General features: G+C 40.4%; 1 protein-coding gene across 1 annotated transcript in view; it reads left to right on the top strand.

The window, feature by feature from the left end:
* Positions 1 to 17,426, top strand: part of LOC124553748 (chymotrypsinogen B2-like) — a 77,283-nt gene that overhangs the window by 43,815 nt on the left and 16,042 nt on the right. Inside the window, exon 2 of the mRNA XM_047127683.1 lies at positions 4,784 to 4,920. Coding sequence (XP_046983639.1) covers positions 4,784 to 4,920 — 137 coding nt within the window. The remainder of the gene's footprint in view (positions 1 to 4,783; positions 4,921 to 17,426) is intronic.

Genomic DNA, 17,426 nt, shown 5'->3' with positions numbered 1-17,426 from the left:
TGGAAGATACGATACTGCATGAAGAGTTTGACAGAGCACTGAAAGACCTGAGTCGAAACAAGGCCCTGGGAGTAGATAACATTCCATTAGAACTACTAACGGCCTTGGGAGAACCAGTCCTGACGAAACTCTACCATCTGGTGAGCAAGATGTATGAGACAGGCGAAATACCCTCAGACTTCAAGAAGAATATAATAATTCCAATCCCACAGAAAGCAGGTCTTGACAGATGTGAAAATTACCCAACTATCAATTTAATAAATCACCCCTGCAAAATACTAACGCGAATTCTTTGCAGACGAATGGAAAAACTGGTAGTAGCCGACCTCAGGGAAGATCAGTTTGGATTCCGTAGAAATGTTGGAACACGTGAGGCAATACTGACCCTACGACTTATCTTTCAAGAAAGATTAAAGAAAGGCAAACCTACGTTTCTAGCATTTGTAGACTTAGAGAAAGCTTTTGACAATGTTGACTGGAATACTCTCTTTCAAATTCTGAAAGTGGCAAAGGTAAAATACAGGGAGCAAAAGGCTAATTACAATTTGTACAGAACCAGAAGGCAGTTCTAAGAGTCGAGGAACATGAAAGGTAAGCAGTGTTTGGTAAGGGAGTGAGACGGGGTTGTAGCCTCTCCCCAGTGTTATTCAATCTGTATATTGAGCAAGCAGTGAAGGAAACAAAGGAGAAATTCGGAGTAGGTATTAAAATCCATGGAGAAGAAATAAAAACTTTGAGGTTCGCCGATGATATTGTAATTCTGTCAGAGACAGCTAAGGACTTGGAAGAGCAGTTGAACGGAATGGACAGTGTCTTGAAAGGAGGATATAAGATGAACATCAACAAAAGCAAAACGAGGATAATGGAATGTAGTCGAGTTAACTCGGGTGATGCTGAGGGAATTAGGATAGGAAATGAGACACTTAAAGTAGTAAAGGAGTTTTGCTATTTGGGGAGCAACTGATGATGGTCGAAGTAGAGAGGATATAACATGTAGACCGGCAATTGCAAGGAAAGCGTTTCTGAAGAAGAGAAATTTGTTAACATCGAGCATAGATTTAAGTGTCAGGAAGTCGTTTCTGAAAGTATTTGTATGGAGTGTAGCCATGTATGGAAGTGAAAGATGGACGACAAATAGTTTAGATAAGAAGAGAATAGAAGCTTTCGAAATGTGGTGCTACAGAAGAATGCTGAAGATTAGATGGGTAGATCACATAACTAACGAGGAGGTACTGAATAGAATTGGGGAGAAGAGGAGTTTGTGGCACAGCTTGACAAGAAGAAGGGACCAGTTGGTAGGACATGTTCTGTGGCATCAAGGGATCACAAATTTAGCATTGGAGGGCAGCGTGGAGGGTAAAAATCGTAGAGGGAGACCAAGAGATGAATACACTAAGCAGATCCAGAAGGATGTAGATTGCACTAAGTACTGGGAGATGAAGAAGCTTGCACAGGATAGAGTAGCATGGAGAGCTGCATCAAACCAGTCTCAGGACTGAAGACAACAACAGCAACAACAACAACAACAACAATGAAAAGTGTGAAGTCTCCACGATAGAACTAAAACGAATATGCTAAAGTTCAGTTATACAATAAATGACACAAAGCTAAAGTATGTAAATTCAATTAAATGCATAGTAATTACAATCACGAAATACTTCAGTTGCAGTGATCACATAGATAATGTTTTGGGTGAAACTAACCAAGGACTGTGATTTATTGCAGACCATTTAGAAAATGTAACAGATCTACTAAAGAGACTGCTTGCACTATACTTGTCCGCTCTCTTCTGGAGCATTGGTGTGCAGTGTGACGGAGGACAAGGAATAAGTTTAGAGAAGGGCAACACCCTTCTGCATTACCGCCAAATGATGGAGAGGGTGCCATGGGTATGACATACCAATTGGGGTGGCAGTCGTTAAAACAAAGGTGGTTTTCGCTGTGGCAGGACAATCTCATGGAATTTCAATCACCAACTTTCCGCTCCGATTGCAAAAATATTGTGTTGGCACCGACCTGCATTGGGAGGAATGATCATCACGATGAAACGAGAGAAATGAGAGCTCGCACAGAAGGATTTAAGTGTTCGTTTTTCCCCGCGCGCTGTGTGGAGTGGAATGTTAGAGAAGTAGCTTGAAGGTGGCTTGATGAACCCTCTGCCAGGCATTCGGGTATTTCCATACACAATGCGTCGCAATTCTACATAAGGTAACTTCTTCCCACAAGGGCCACTTATGTTTACGACCACTAAAAACGTATACAGCATATGAGAGGCAGTTTAAGAAGTTCATTGAGGTAAATTGTCCTACATACATTTTACTGTTGATTTCTTGACATTATCAGTTATTAAATACTAAGCAAAGTATTGACTTACTACGAACCTTTCCATTCATTTTTTAAAACTGCTGTCATCTTTGATTACTACTTGCAAAATACGTATTTGAAACTACAGTGGCTTTGTAATTACAGTAGTTCACATGCTACATAATCATCCTCATTATGTCTGTTTTTTCTAATACTTGTACACTTCATCTTCATCACTAATCATCTCCATGTTACTAATTATATATATATATATATATATATATATATATATATATATATATATATATATATATATATATATATAAGAACCACTTTCATCTGTTTTGCTGCTGTCCACTTGAGATAACAGTGGCATATCAATGCAATACAAGTATGCTTAGTAGCATTATGACACTAAGGTTACAAAAGTCAATGGACACCGAAGTGCACAATAAAGATGGTGGTAGCATTGGTACACATGGTTCAAAAGGGCAGTCCATTGAGAGAGATGTCGTTTCTGCTCAGGCGATTCACGTGAAAAGGTTTCAGACGCGTTTATAGCCCCGCGGCGAGAATTAACAGACTTGAATGCGGAATACTAGTTGGAGCTAAATGCACGAGACGTTCCGTTTCGGAAATCCTTAGGTAATTAAAAATTCTGAGATCCACAGTGTCAAGAGTGTGCTGAGAATACCAAATTTCAACCATTACCTCTCACCATGGATAATTCAGTGGCCGACAGCCTTCACGTAACGACCGACAGCCGCGGCGTTCACGTACGGCCGTCAGTGCTAACAGACAAGCATCACTGCAGAAATCGATATGGGAACGTACGACGACCGTGTTCGTTAGGTCAGTGCAGCGAAATGTGGTGTTAATGAGCTACAGCAGCAGATGAGATGTGGACTGGCCTTGCTAACAGCACGACACTACCTGCACCTGGGCTCGTGACTGTATCAGTCAGACGCTAGACGACTGCAGAAACTGTGCCATGTCAGATGAGTTCCAATTTTAATTGGTAAGAGCTGATGGTAGGGGTCGAGTGAGGTGCACATCCCATGAAGCTGTGGACCCAAGTTTCAACAAGGCACTGTGCAAACTGGTTGTGGCTCCATATTGGTGTGGGCTGTGTTTATGTGGAATGTACTGGATCCTCTAGTTCAACTGAACAGATCATTGATTCGAAATGGTTATGTCCTGCTACTTGGAGATCATTTACAGCCATTCATGGACTGTATTTTCTCAAACAACGATGGAATGCTTTGGATGACAATGCACAATGTCACTGGCCTACAAATGTTCGGCATTGGTTTTGAGAACACACTGGACGATTCATGTGAATGATTTGACCACCCAGATCGCCCAACATGAATCCCATCGAACCTTATGGGATATAATCGAGAGGTCAGTCGGTGCACAAAATCCTGCACCAGCAACCCTTTCACAGATAAGGACTGTACTGGCGTAAGCTGGCCCCAGCACAGCAGGCAGCAAAGAGGTGGTGAGAACATAAATAGAGCACAAAGACAGACTCACAAGTAAAGGGCCGCCAACGTCCTCTCGGCCGCCAGTATAGAGATCACCGCCATGGACCAGAGAGCGCCCAGCCAGTCAGTTCCAGTCAGTCATCCAGGGAGTCAATGAGTCGAGTCATCGGTCTCATTGGACTAATGCTTATTAGGCAGACGTGCTAACCATTACACCTCCAAGCCATTGTGGCAAAAACAACTGCATGGACTACCATAGTCCAGTGCTATCCCTAACACAAACTTCAATTCACGCCTGTAGCCTATTTCCCCCTTCTTAAATCGTCAGTGTTGCCAAGGTCCTGTGACATTGGAACAGCAACCCAGCTTTGTATGTAATGAGGAAATCCTGCCTGCACCTGAGATGTAGGTGATCTATTGATATGAGTTATTCTGAAGGCATGAATCGAAGTTTCTGTTAGGGAGGGCAATGAACTAGGGTAGTCTATACAGTTGTTTTAGCCACAGTGCTGCGTTGCTGCAGTGGTTAGCATATCTGCTTAGTAAACTAAGCAATGGGTTCAAATACTGGCCTTGGCACAAATTTTGATTCATTTCTTCAGCTTCTGTCATTGTCGAAGATAAAGTTGAGACTCATATCCCTCCAGAAAATATAATTCCGCCAGATGAATTCATTACGTTTCTCTGTGGTGTTCACACATCTGTTAACAGTCAGTATGTAACTATGTACACAAATATGTGATTTGTTCATCACACAGAAACTGATTCAATCTCTGTCATAATGAAAATAACTGGAAAAGTGACGTTCAGGAAATACTGTAACAACATTATCTAATTATAACGAAAAACCATTCTTGTGACTTTAACGGTTCATATTGCGAAGCTGTTGCAACTGATAGTGTTTATTTATATTATGTTGCTACATCCAGCAACTGTGTGTTCCCTTTGATAAAGAAACACGAAGATAACATGAATAATTCTGTTGGTTTCAGCCACGAAAAATCAAGACATTCTTCGGTGGGTTGAGGTGAAGATTGTCCCCAATTCTCTTTGCGAAGAGCACTATGAACCAAAGCGCATTACTTCAAGTATCTTGTGTGCCACAAACAATTCTTCTGGACTTTGCCATGTGAGTAGAATGTGTGGTGCATATTGACCACTTACTCCATAGCTACTGTTTATTCTGCGGTTTTTCAGACTCTGTATTACATGTAAAAACGTTCATTCTCTTTACGAAGCAAACTTAACTTGTAATTAGATAACATCCTAACAAATCATTTTTTCGAATTAAGAAGATAGTCAGATAAAAAATGAAACTTCTTTCCTAATTAATCACTTGATCTCAAATTTTACACATACAATTTCTGCACATTGCTAAGCATAACTACAGAGCTATAAATCGATCCATCCAACAGTTGGTGAGATATTATTATTCTATTTTGCAGGGTTTTTTGAAAGACTTCTTTATTATATAAATTTAGTTTAATATGCTTGAAACATTGACAACTCTATTCAATAATATAGAAGCTTTGGTGCAAGCCTTTTTGGATTCTTTTACAGTGACCTTAAAATTAGTTTTCAAAGTTCTGTGTCTTTTTGTTGAAACAATCTTGCATATCAGTGTTTTCTTATATAAATATTCTTTGCAATTGTACTCAAGAATATTAGCAGTGATATTAAGAGTTTTCTCTAAAAATAGCATCCAGTTTGGGGAATACGAAAAATTTATGTTTGAATGTTCGATTTCACATATTAGAGATAAGCACAGTCGAAGTTACACAACATGAACACTCCCCAGCCCATGCTTTAAAATCCACCAGGGCTGTCAGTTGTTCTTTCTGGTCTCTCCTGAGCTTCCCCAGCCTGTATGGCCGTCATTCTGGATGCAAATTCTGGGCACCAGTCGGCCTTTTGCTTCCTCTTCGCTCATCTATAACTTTGCACTTTCACGTCCTTATTGCTGACAGGGAGTGGTTTCTGCTGTTCATGTTGCTTCTGTCAGACAGCACCCTCGACTGAAGTGTGAAACAGCTTCTGTCACCACTAGTTCTGCATTTATTTTGGATACAAATGCGTCCTTTGGCTACTTTAATCGAATTATACTATGTGGATACTCACTTGCATTCAGAGTCTTTCCAGCAGTACATGTGGAGAGAACTGTATCAGAGGCCAGCGTCTGATAAACAGACATCATTCTAACAACAGCAGATAGGCTCAGAGCGGTATGGATAGTGGTTTTATGTGATTCTGCTTGTTCTCTTTTGGCAAGGGCACACGTAAAGAAATACCAAGAATCCTCACCTTTTGGACACTTAACGTGTTGCAGCTTTTTATCAGTGCTCATGCAGTGGTACATTGTTGCATAGATTGCACTCTTCATTGACACAGTATTATGGGGCGGTGGGTTGATTAACATATTAATAATCATAAGTCATAGTGGGAAACTGTAATTGTTGTAAATATTGTTCACTGTCTTTTACGAGGGCCTGGCAACTATTTCTGTGGCCAGCCAGAAAGCAGTGGAGAACATATTGACTATAGTTCCCAGACTGCAATTGCATGTTCTTGTCCAGCCCCCTGAAAGAAAAGTTTCTATTCTCTATTTGCTCAGTGGGATCAGGACTATGATTACAAATGACAATTTTGAGTTCTAATTGATGCACATATTTGGTAAAGTCTCACATGCAAAACATTTTAATATTCATTATGTTTATACTGACAGGAAATATCTTTATCCTAAACAGCACTATGAGCAGTTCACAGGCAGTCTGTACAGTAAGTTCCTACTGAATTGCCTTTCACCCTGACTATTGATAATCAAAATAAATGCTCGCCACGAAAGTGGAAAAGAATTGTCATCATTTGCCACCTGCATTTGTTATCATTTTAGGCGACACACTAATAGCTACTTATGCGAAATCTAAGCGATCCAGAACGGTGTACAGTCCTCGTGAGTTCACTTTCTTATTACTATTGGAAATAAGCGTTTTGTAACAGCCTGTCTCTGACGTCATCCGAGGCAGCGCGCACTCCAGCGTTTGACTGACGGGTATCTTATGGTTGCTGAGTGTGAAGTGAAGCTTACTCTTGCCTCTCGGGCTGAATTTATATACGTGGCGCAGCAGACGCCGGCAGCGGACGCCCAAAGGAACACCTGCTGTCATCCGCCCTATGCCCACGGTAGCAGTCTCTTGTCACACACACAACATTTAATAACAATGTTATGAATCAACTTAGAATCTTTGTAATTTCTGTATGAATGTAGGTAAGCAGGTTAAAACCACAGAAGAAGTTTTTGCTTGCCTGCCTTAAAACTTTGCCTTCTAGAATTTTTACAATGGAACTGACAGTAGATCATGACCGCTGAACTACAACTTCAAGAACCTTGTATAGGTTATTAACATCAAAGTCCAGAAACTTGTTATAGCTTTATGTATTTAAGAGATATTTTCTCATGCTGTAACCAAAACTTTCTAGCATTAATAGAACAGATACTTAATCTACTACATATCAGGACGTTTTGTTTTCAGTAAATTACTCTAAAACTATTTGAGGTAGCTTAATGGCGTCACGTAGTTATTAATTTTATGTTGAATCGAAGTGTCATACAAATTTTCACATTTCTAAGTCTAATATTTAGCGCCTTCAATTGTTCTTAAAAACATGGATTCTGACCTAAATATTGCTTCAATCACGTTGAGACTTCTACCAGTCAATGTTGACATACATCTGCACATTATTATTATTAATATTTAGTGCCACTTATTTTTTTCTTAAAACGATGTATTTGGGTGAAATATTGACCTAATCAATCTTGTACTAGCCAATTTAAACATTATTACACTAAAGTATATGTTGACAAGGTATGAAAAAACATCTTAAACTTTTAATCTCAGTCTTAATTGAACAGGTGAAAACCGTAACTGTATAAGTGACATTTTTTGCAAAACTGAGTTAAGTGCACTTTCGACCGCGAAACAAGGGATACTTGTCAGTGGCACAAAGATTCAGGAGCCTACTGTTAACGTCTGCCATCTATCGGCATGTGGTATAACTATATTTATCGAATCACAATCGGTAGACAGTGTCAGGACGGTAAAAGCAGGAACATGGCGGACGCTCTAAGGAATTGCAAGTTAAGCTCTCAATTAGTGTCGAAATCTCGATTAGAAATAAGTAGTTCTGCCTTTCAAGGTATTCAGTGAAGTTCAGAAACGACTGATGAACATTTATCAGATGATGATTCAGTCACAGACGAAGATTATGTTCCTGTTCAAGGTAACTAAAGTTCAAGCATTTTGTGTAACATTTTAGTGGCTACGTAATGTTTTGTTTTGAAATTTTTAATGACTGTTGTGGCTTTTGGAAATGTCTTCAACTATTTTTTAGTATATAAGCACACATCATAGTAGCATAACAACTTCTTATTCTCACTAAAAATTATGTGAAGAAATACTGTCACAAAAATATTGTTGCTTGTACTGGTATGTCATTGAAATGCTTAACATGTTTGAGGTACGTTAGCATTCCTTTGACACAATTACATTCACTAAAACGATGAAATTATTTTGGGAATTTTATGTATGAAACTAATTTTTATGTAGATATTTGCTTATATCGATGCTTCAATGGCATATTTCCCTTTCTATCATCATTTCCGATGAAAATGAATATCATAGCAACCCAGAAAAAACCCTAACAATAAAAAAATCCATAACACAGTTGAAAAGTTGTACTTAGAAGCCCCTCATGAAGAAACTCGAGGAAACATTGTTTAAAAAAGAGTAAAAGGAATGTGGAGTCATGGAAAGTCAATAAAAGAACATGCCTAAGAAAACTGGGACAAGAATATACATCTACAACAGGAAAAATTATGCATGCAAGAGCTATCCAGCCATTTCAACATAATGAATGCATGACTTTCACAGAAGAAAGGCGAAGAACTATCCATGAAGAGTTTTGGAAAACTGGTTCTTGGCAACAACAAACGTTCTTCATAGTAACATATGTTTCAACTGACAAACCAAGATGTCCAAAACAAAACAGTAAGAAGTCAAAAACACAAAAGTACTGCCATTATCCTGGATGGTAATCATGTGTATAAGGATTTCTTCCTAAAGGCATTAACTATAAAAAATCGTTGGTTTACCACAGCTGCATTATCCAACCAAGAGTGGAAGGCCTATCTCCGTTTGATCAAGGTGGTAAACATGTTCCTGGAAATAAAGTACCAGAAGATCGCCTCAGTACCGTAAGGAACGACATAAAAGCTTTCCTCATTACACAAGACACTATTCTTGTAAACATAATCCTCACAGGAAATACCTTTCGCCAGAGTAATCTGTCTCAAAAATGTAAATGTTTTACACTAAGAAGTGTGAGGAAGAAAACATTTTGCCAGTGAAGGCCTGCATTTACTGTAAAGTGTTCAATTCAGAATGTTATCTACCATTTTATAAGCTCAGAAGTGACACCTGCAATACTCGTGACCGATTAGAAAATTTAATCAAACCAGAGGTAGATACCAGTAAAATTAATAATCTAAAGCTGGAGAAAGAGCTTTTTTACCTAAGGAAAGTTGAGCAAGCAGGAGCCACTCGGAAAGGAGATATACCGAAGTCAAAAGAAGGCTCAACACATGTACTTACTTTCGACCTTGAAAAAACATTGCCAACTCCAATGTTATTTACTACAAGTGACAGATTTGGACATTTAATCTTGTAATACATGACTGTAGAACAAATCATGCTTTCATATATATGAGCCATGAAAATACTGCCTCACTTGGAACTTCAGTAATTGACTCCTGCTTACTGAAGTATGTAAAATCATTGCCATCTGATATTAAACATGTTATTGCTTACAATGATAGTTGTGGTGGACAAAACAGAAATGAAATAATCGCCTGATTTTGGCTCTATATTGTTGATCATGCTTCTATTGAAACTGTTGATCGTAAGTTCCTCGTGCCTGGACATAGATACCTTGAAAATGATGCTGATTTTTCTCACATTGAGAGGAAGAAAAAGCAAACCCAGTTTATATTTGTGCTACAGGATTGGATAAAGCTTGTAGAGAATGCCAGGGTGACATTTCGTGTGAAAGAAATGATGAAAGATGATTTCCTATCTACAGAACCAATTTAAAACCTCTCATCAACAGAAAAATAGACACTGAGAATCAAAGGGTTAACTGACTGACACTGAGATGGGTGGAATACAGAAAAAGCTGAACCAAAAGCTTTCTTCTTCATCAAGGAGACATTGGATGAAGATATATAATTTCCAAAAGTAAATCTTGCACATCCATGGAGGTTTGAGAGAAAACCCGAACAACTTCCACTACTTCGACATGGACCAGTATATTTAAAGCAAGTAAAAATTGATGACTTGACGTCGTTGTTACTGTTTATTCCTCCAGTGTATGACAACTTCTGTAAGAGTCTAACAGCGATCCAGAGCTCACCAGAAAACCAACCAGGAGGTTGTGTTCGCCCTTGTGGTCGTCCTCATGGTCGTTGCATGGGTCAGCATCATCTTTCACACCTTCCACAGTATAATGGCTCTGAGCACTATGGGACTCAACTGCTGAGGTCATTAGTCCCCTAGAACTTAGAACTAGTTAAACCTAACTAACCTAAGGACATCACAAACATCCATGCCCGAGGCAGGATTCGAACCTGCGACCGTAGCGGTCTTGCGGTTCCAGACTGCAGCGCCTTTAACCGCACGGCCACTTCGACCGGCCTTCCACAGTATACCGCACAGCCAGGTAATGAAGATTGCTACCCTGACAACTGTGATAGTGATGAAGTAAACGAAAGTGAGTAACAGAAAAGAGTTTATTCCATAAAGGCATAGTGATACAAGTGACTTTTATGAAGACATTTTGAAACCATAATGGTACAAGTGAACTTTATGGATATTTTAAAGTATGATGCCTTACACCAAGGACCTTCAGATACTTATCATATATATGTCCCATAGGTGTAAAGCTTTGTACAAATCTTTTGTTTCATTTTGTATAATCTGCTACTTTATATAAAGACTGAAGTGTTTAAGGTCGTTTTTCTCACAATAAACTCTATGATACTCATACAATTATGATTTTCACCCACTCAATTATGGTTCAACACTCATGTGCTAACCACAGACACGTTATGGTGACGTGGCGCTTCTAGCAGTGAACTGGGGTAAGTCCCAGCACACTCGCTCGCCTCTGTAACTCTCAAATGATACAGCGCTTGTTTCGACACACCACCCCATTTAGTTTTCTAAAAAAAATTATTTTTGAACAAAATTAATTACTAGAAACAAGGGATGTTATTATAGCTGACCTCTTTTAAACGAAAATTGATTTTTAGCAAAATTCCTTAACACTACACATACAAAATAAACGTATATATATATATATATATATATATATATATATATATATATATATATATATATATATATATATATATATACAGAATTACATGACATAATGGACTTCTACAAAGCTTGTACATAAATTACATAGAGGCATGCAATAAAATTTTCGATACTTACAATTTTTTTCTTACATAAATGTTTCAGTTTTTGCCTGAAAGATAAACACAAAAGTTTTCACTATTCAGTACTCATATTGCATCACAATTGTAGGTATCAATGTGAGCTTCCGTATGACGCTTTCACTAAATCATTAGAAGTATGGGTGGGAATTCAGTCTTCCATTCTACTTTATTACGAAAAGGAAAGGGAATGATTCACTGAAGATCATGTCGTCCTTGCTTCCTTCTCCACTACAGCTTGTAGGCTGCCTTTCATGAAGCCTCCATGCTCCTGAGAAATGGATAACACAGGCTAAGCTTCTGTTCTGAGCTTAAACCTTAGTGAGGACAAAACATATTTTATATTCAGTTTTCTTGCACTAGTTCCAATAAATGAGAATTTACCAGAAGGAATATTGGCAACAAGCTACATCCGAAAAAACGAGACTTTCTACTTCATTATTCAGCCTAAATCACAAACTTTGCATTTATTTTTTCCTTTTTATTTAAGCATTGCCTTTTATGCACTAAAGTTCAGTTTATTTTTTTAAATAGTGACTTTTTGGGTTAGATTGCGATTTATTTTATTACTTTAGATTATGCTTTTAATTAGAAAATTGAGTATCCCTTATGTCTTACCCTTGTTTGGTTCAATTACCATATGGATTAGTAGGCTACAGAAGTCATTCGTTGGACAACTTAGTTTGCTTTGTTGTATACATCATTAGAAAGTGTTTTTATTGTAATATAGCAATACTTTATGATCTACATTTCTTAACACATTTGTTGGATTTTGTTAACTGACCATTTGCCTTAAGCAAAATTAAGCATTTCACAGAACTTTTTATAAGACATGAGGGAAATTACTCATCAATTTTCCACCATTTAACCATATATGTCAGTGTAGTGACTTCATTTCTCCTGTTTCTCCCCATTTTCTTTTATACATATACTCTGATGCTTCTTCCTCCATTTTTACTTCATCAGCCTACTGACCTCATTATTTACTTACACATTTAGAGTGATCTTCACACCACTTCCACTCATCTCCTTTAATTAATATTAAAGCACTTCAGCTTGTCTCTAGGGGTACCACATTCGTACCATTTCTTACAATCAGACAACCTTATACCCAAATGAAAATTATTACTTTATGCAGAGTCTATTGGATCATATTTTAGAAATTCCCAACTTCAATAACTTCTCTAAATATAAAGTGTCTCTCTATTTTCGTAGTTACTAAGAATTTTTATGCATCTTACTTATTATTCATTTATTTTAGTTATGTTTCTACTATTATTGGTGCAGAAAAGTTACCCATTGTTATTTTACCTTTAGAATTTACTCCTGTGAACTACCTGTCACGCTCTTTTGTAAGTCATCAGTTGGGTATGGTGATTTTTGGGAATCACTCTTATTCACTAGGAAGACATTACAAATAGCTACATACAACATGAAGATATATGTTAGTAGTACAGTAGTATGTTCATGCTACCCCACTCTCCGTTCTTGCCAGATGTATCCAAGATGGCGGCGACAATTTCATCCAAGATGGCGGCCTGTAGACCTGGCAACAGCACATGATGTCATCCAAGATAGCGGCCGTGACATCATACAAGATAGTGGATTTTGGCAGGAAGTTTGAATTTTATCAGGAAGTTTGAATTTTGGCAGGAAGTTTGAATTTTGGTGGGAAGATAGGTCAATTGACCTACCTCCACTGACCTAACCCCCTCCCCTCCCCTACCCCAGAAAATGGCGAGAATTCCAAATTCCATCAGAACAATGCAACACACCTCTACTAACCCAAGAAAATGGCAGGAAAGAAGGGGCAGTTGGGCTACCTCCACTAACCTAAGTCATCCAACCACCACCTTGTCCTAGGAAATGCTGGGAAGAAAACTTGACCCATGCTGGAGATAAGTCATTATTTTGCATGCACTATTTATTGAAACAATTAGAAGCTGTACTACCATCAAGTGTAGTCACCAAAGGGTCTAGACTCCAACTGACCTAGTACACAGTACTGCCACCAGAGGGCACTGTCATACATTCCATGACATAATCCAAGATGGAGGTCTGGGGTGGGGGAAATGGCAGGAAACAGTGTGGTCACCATGGAGTCTTGAGTCCAACTGACCTAGTACACAGTACTGTCACCAGAGTGCACTGTCATCTATCCTGTGATGTAACCAAAGATGTCTGTCTGGTGGGGAAAATGACTCAGCCTGCACTGGGCTGCTGAAGAGAGGAAGGAGTGTACTTCATTTATTTTGGAACAATTTATTTAGGGGTTGGTTTTCAGTCCAACTAACTCAGCACACAGTACTGCCACCAGAGGGTGCTGTTGTCCCTTCCATGCCATAATCCAAGATGGCGGTCTAGGGGATGCGGAAGTGCACGTCAGCCAAAGAGAGTCCAGCTCACCATGGACGACCCACACGCCCCAGGAGGACTTGCGTGGTAGCAGCTCAACCACTATCAATATTCCCAGTGCAAACACTGGTCATATTGAATCTTCTCAAATTTCCGCAGAGTATACACGTGACACACCTGGTCCCAAAATCAACTGGGTATTAGTTCACTATTCACCTGGGGGACTGATGACCTTAGCTGTTTACTCCCCCTTAAACATCCCAACAACCACCACCACCACTATTCACCCTCCCAGGGGGAATGAGCCAAATCATCATAAGCTGGAAGCTTTCTCGAACTCTCTGAACTGGTGTACATAGAATGGGTAAGCCCCATCTCGGAACAAAGGCTTCTGCTGAGATGCTGTTTCTGCCGAAGTGGCCGCGCGGTTCTGGCGCTGCAGTCTGGAACCGCGAGACCGCTACGGTCGCAGGTTTTAATCCTGCCTCGGGCATGGATGTGTGTGATGTCCTTAGGTTAGTTAGGTTTAACTAGTTCTAAGTTCTAGGGGACTAATGACCTCAGCAGTTGAGTCCCACAGTGCTCAGAGCCATTTGAACCATTTTTTGAGATGCTGTTTCTGCCTCCAACCTGCTTGCTTGCTACTACGCTTTCTACAGCCATCTCCAGACTCACAAGAATGTTGGGAACCAGACACATATTCATCAGTGTAACTACAATTAAATATTACGATTATTTCTGCAGTCTCCGACGTTCAGTTACGTGTTGAAACAAACACGGGCCACGGTCGGCGAGCAGCATCTGCAGGAACATGTTTACGAAGACGACCGTGTTTGCGAATGTAGCTGTAGTGCACTGTTGTGGTTTGGTCTAGCTGTCGCAGTGTCCGCATGTAGCGCTTGCTGCTATTGTTATTCTGCATTCGTCTCCGCACGCAGACCAGCTGTAGTACACCGTGTTACCAGGCGTCTGTGATAGTGTAGTGTTGTAGGAACTGTGACCATGGTTTATTCGAACTCTGAAAAGGCGGAGAAGATACTCATCTATGGCGAGTGTCGACGAAATGCAGCTGAAGCCTGCAGGGTGTACGCCGAACGGTACCCGGACAGATAGCATCCAACGTGCCGCACATTGCAAAACATCTACCGCCAACTGTATGCAACAGGTATGGTCGTAGCACGCAAACGGGTCCGTAACAGGCCCGTCACAGGAGAAGCGGGTGCAGTTGGTGTGTTAGCTGCTGTTGCCATGAACCCACACATGACTTTAATCATTGAGTGCAATTCTGTCAATGGGCATTAACAGAGAATGCGCTGCAGTTCTACCTGTTTACCGATGAAGCGGGTTTCACAAACCACGCGGCAGTGAATCTACGGAACATGCATTACTGGTCCGTGGACAATCCTCGCTGGCTCAGACAGGTAGAGCGACAGCGACCGTGGACTGTAAATGTATTGTTCGGAATCATTGGCGACCACCTCACTGGTCCTTCATTGCAGGGGCCCAAACAGCTGCAACATACATCGCGTTTCTACAGAATGATCTGCCAACGTTGCTCGAAAACGTCCCACTGGAAACGCGTCGACGTATGTGGTATCAGCATGATGGTGCACCTGCACATTCCGCAATTAACACTAGGCTGACCCTTGACAGGAAGTTCGACGGGCGTTTCATAGGACGTGGAGGACGCATAAATTGGCCAGCCTGTTCTCCTGATTGTACACCTCTGGACTTCTTTCTGTGGAGTACGTTAAAGGGGAATGTGTACCGTGATGTGCCTACAACCGCAGAGGATATGAAACAACGTATTGTGGCAGCCTGCGGCGACATTACACCAGATGTACTGCGGCGTGTACGACATTCATTACGCCAGAAGTTGCAATTGTGTGCAGCAAATGATGGCCACCACATTGAACATGTATTGGCCTGACATGTCGGGACACACTCTATTCCACTCCGTAATTGAAAACGGAAATCACGGGTGCACGTGTACCTCAGCCCTCATGGTAATGTACATGTGCGTCAGTGAAAAAGACCAACAAAAAGGTGTTAGCATGTGGACGTAATGTGCTGTTCCAGTCTCTTCTGTACCTAAGGTCCATCACCGTTCCCTTTGGATTCCTACGTAATTCGGTGCTCTCCGATACACACGATAGAACAGCGGAGGAGTGGTACTCAAGCGTCAAGTTTAGGTTACAATCTCTCCGGACGTAACTAACATTTTACAATGCAACGAACGGCACTGATTACCTATTTGTTTATATGTTCAGATGTGCTAACAAAACTAACGGGGTTCCATTTAAAAAAAACGTAGGTTTGTGTTAAGAAACATACTTCCGTGCATTTTTGTATGCTTTGTATTAACCAATTACACTAGCCCCTCTCCTCACGTTCGGTCTGTGGAATCAATTCGTCAGTATTTGATGTGGTTTACGAAATATATCCAGCGGTAACGTTAGGTGACTCACCCTGTATACGGTGATTTGTCAGAGTGTATATTATGAGACCAACAGTGCGGTTACACTTCGCCGATGGTGCAACCTCATGATAAAATCACCAAATTTAGAAAGTGATTCGGCAAAGGAACATGGTATGAAGCCGGTATTTGCAACTCCTTCTCGCAGCTGCTAAATATTTCTCCAGTACTTGAAATGCATTCTGTCCCAATGCCACTTCAGGGGTTCAGGTGATATATTGACTGGGTTATAGGCAATGGTTGATTGAAAAGGATCACAAATAGTAAATAGTGTGCTGGTTGAGGTCATAAGAAATGTACACTAGCTTTTCAGATCTCTAGTGCTACACTTTCTGGTAGAAATGATGTCTATGATTTGGAAACAAGTCTTTCCATTCAACCATATACCTGCATTGTATCCGATGGAGAAGTCCTTTAATGATTACAGCCACTAGTGAATAATATTTCCAGCACTCTCATATCTCGCCGGCCGCGGTGGTCTAGCGGTTCTAGGCGCTCAGTCCGGAACCGCGCGACTGCTACGGTCGCAGGTTCGAATCCTGCCTCGGGCATGGATGTGTGTGATGTCCTTAGGTTAGTTAGGTTTGAGTAGTTCTAAGTTCTAGGGGACTGATGACCACAGATGTTAAGTCCCATAGTGCTCAGAGCCATTTTTGAACTCTCATACGTCAACTCAAATCACCTTTATCGAACCTATCTGCTACAGTAAAATTAGTCCCAAAGCCTCTTGCAGCTGCTGCCATTTCTGCAGCTTTGCGCATGTGATCGTTCCAATTTAAGTATGAACTGAATAGAAGTCGGAGAGAGCTGATCTACCGCCTTCTGCAAACCGTGTAGAAACAGAGTGATCTGAGTTAGTGCGACGGCCCCGTGTTTTGACCATTCGGTGGAAATGAGAACACGTTGTCGTAGCTCCGCTATCTATGTACAATGTGTAAGGTCAGCGTCAAACGAAGCCTCCTCCTGCTACGCGAGGTAGTAGAAAAAACACCGTGGAAACTGGAAGAAGGACGAGGGTTATGCTACAGCATTGTGGTGCGTCCCCAAACTATATACAGGTACTGCTGTCCAAAGCAGATCTGCGTCCCTCAGGCCGCATTCACGTCTATCACCCCAACATGCTACCATCATTATTCTAAGCCATCCAACAAATTACGAACTATAAAAGCTCCACTGACTTTATCCTATAGAGAACTAAATAAGATTTTTACTGCATCTCTCTCCTCCCATAAATCGAAAACAAACACCGTCT

This window comes from Schistocerca americana, chromosome 11, assembly GCF_021461395.2.
Source record: "Schistocerca americana isolate TAMUIC-IGC-003095 chromosome 11, iqSchAmer2.1, whole genome shotgun sequence".
Lineage (NCBI taxonomy): Eukaryota > Metazoa > Arthropoda > Insecta > Orthoptera > Acrididae > Schistocerca > Schistocerca americana.
This window is presented reverse-complemented; position numbering and strand designations above follow the sequence as displayed.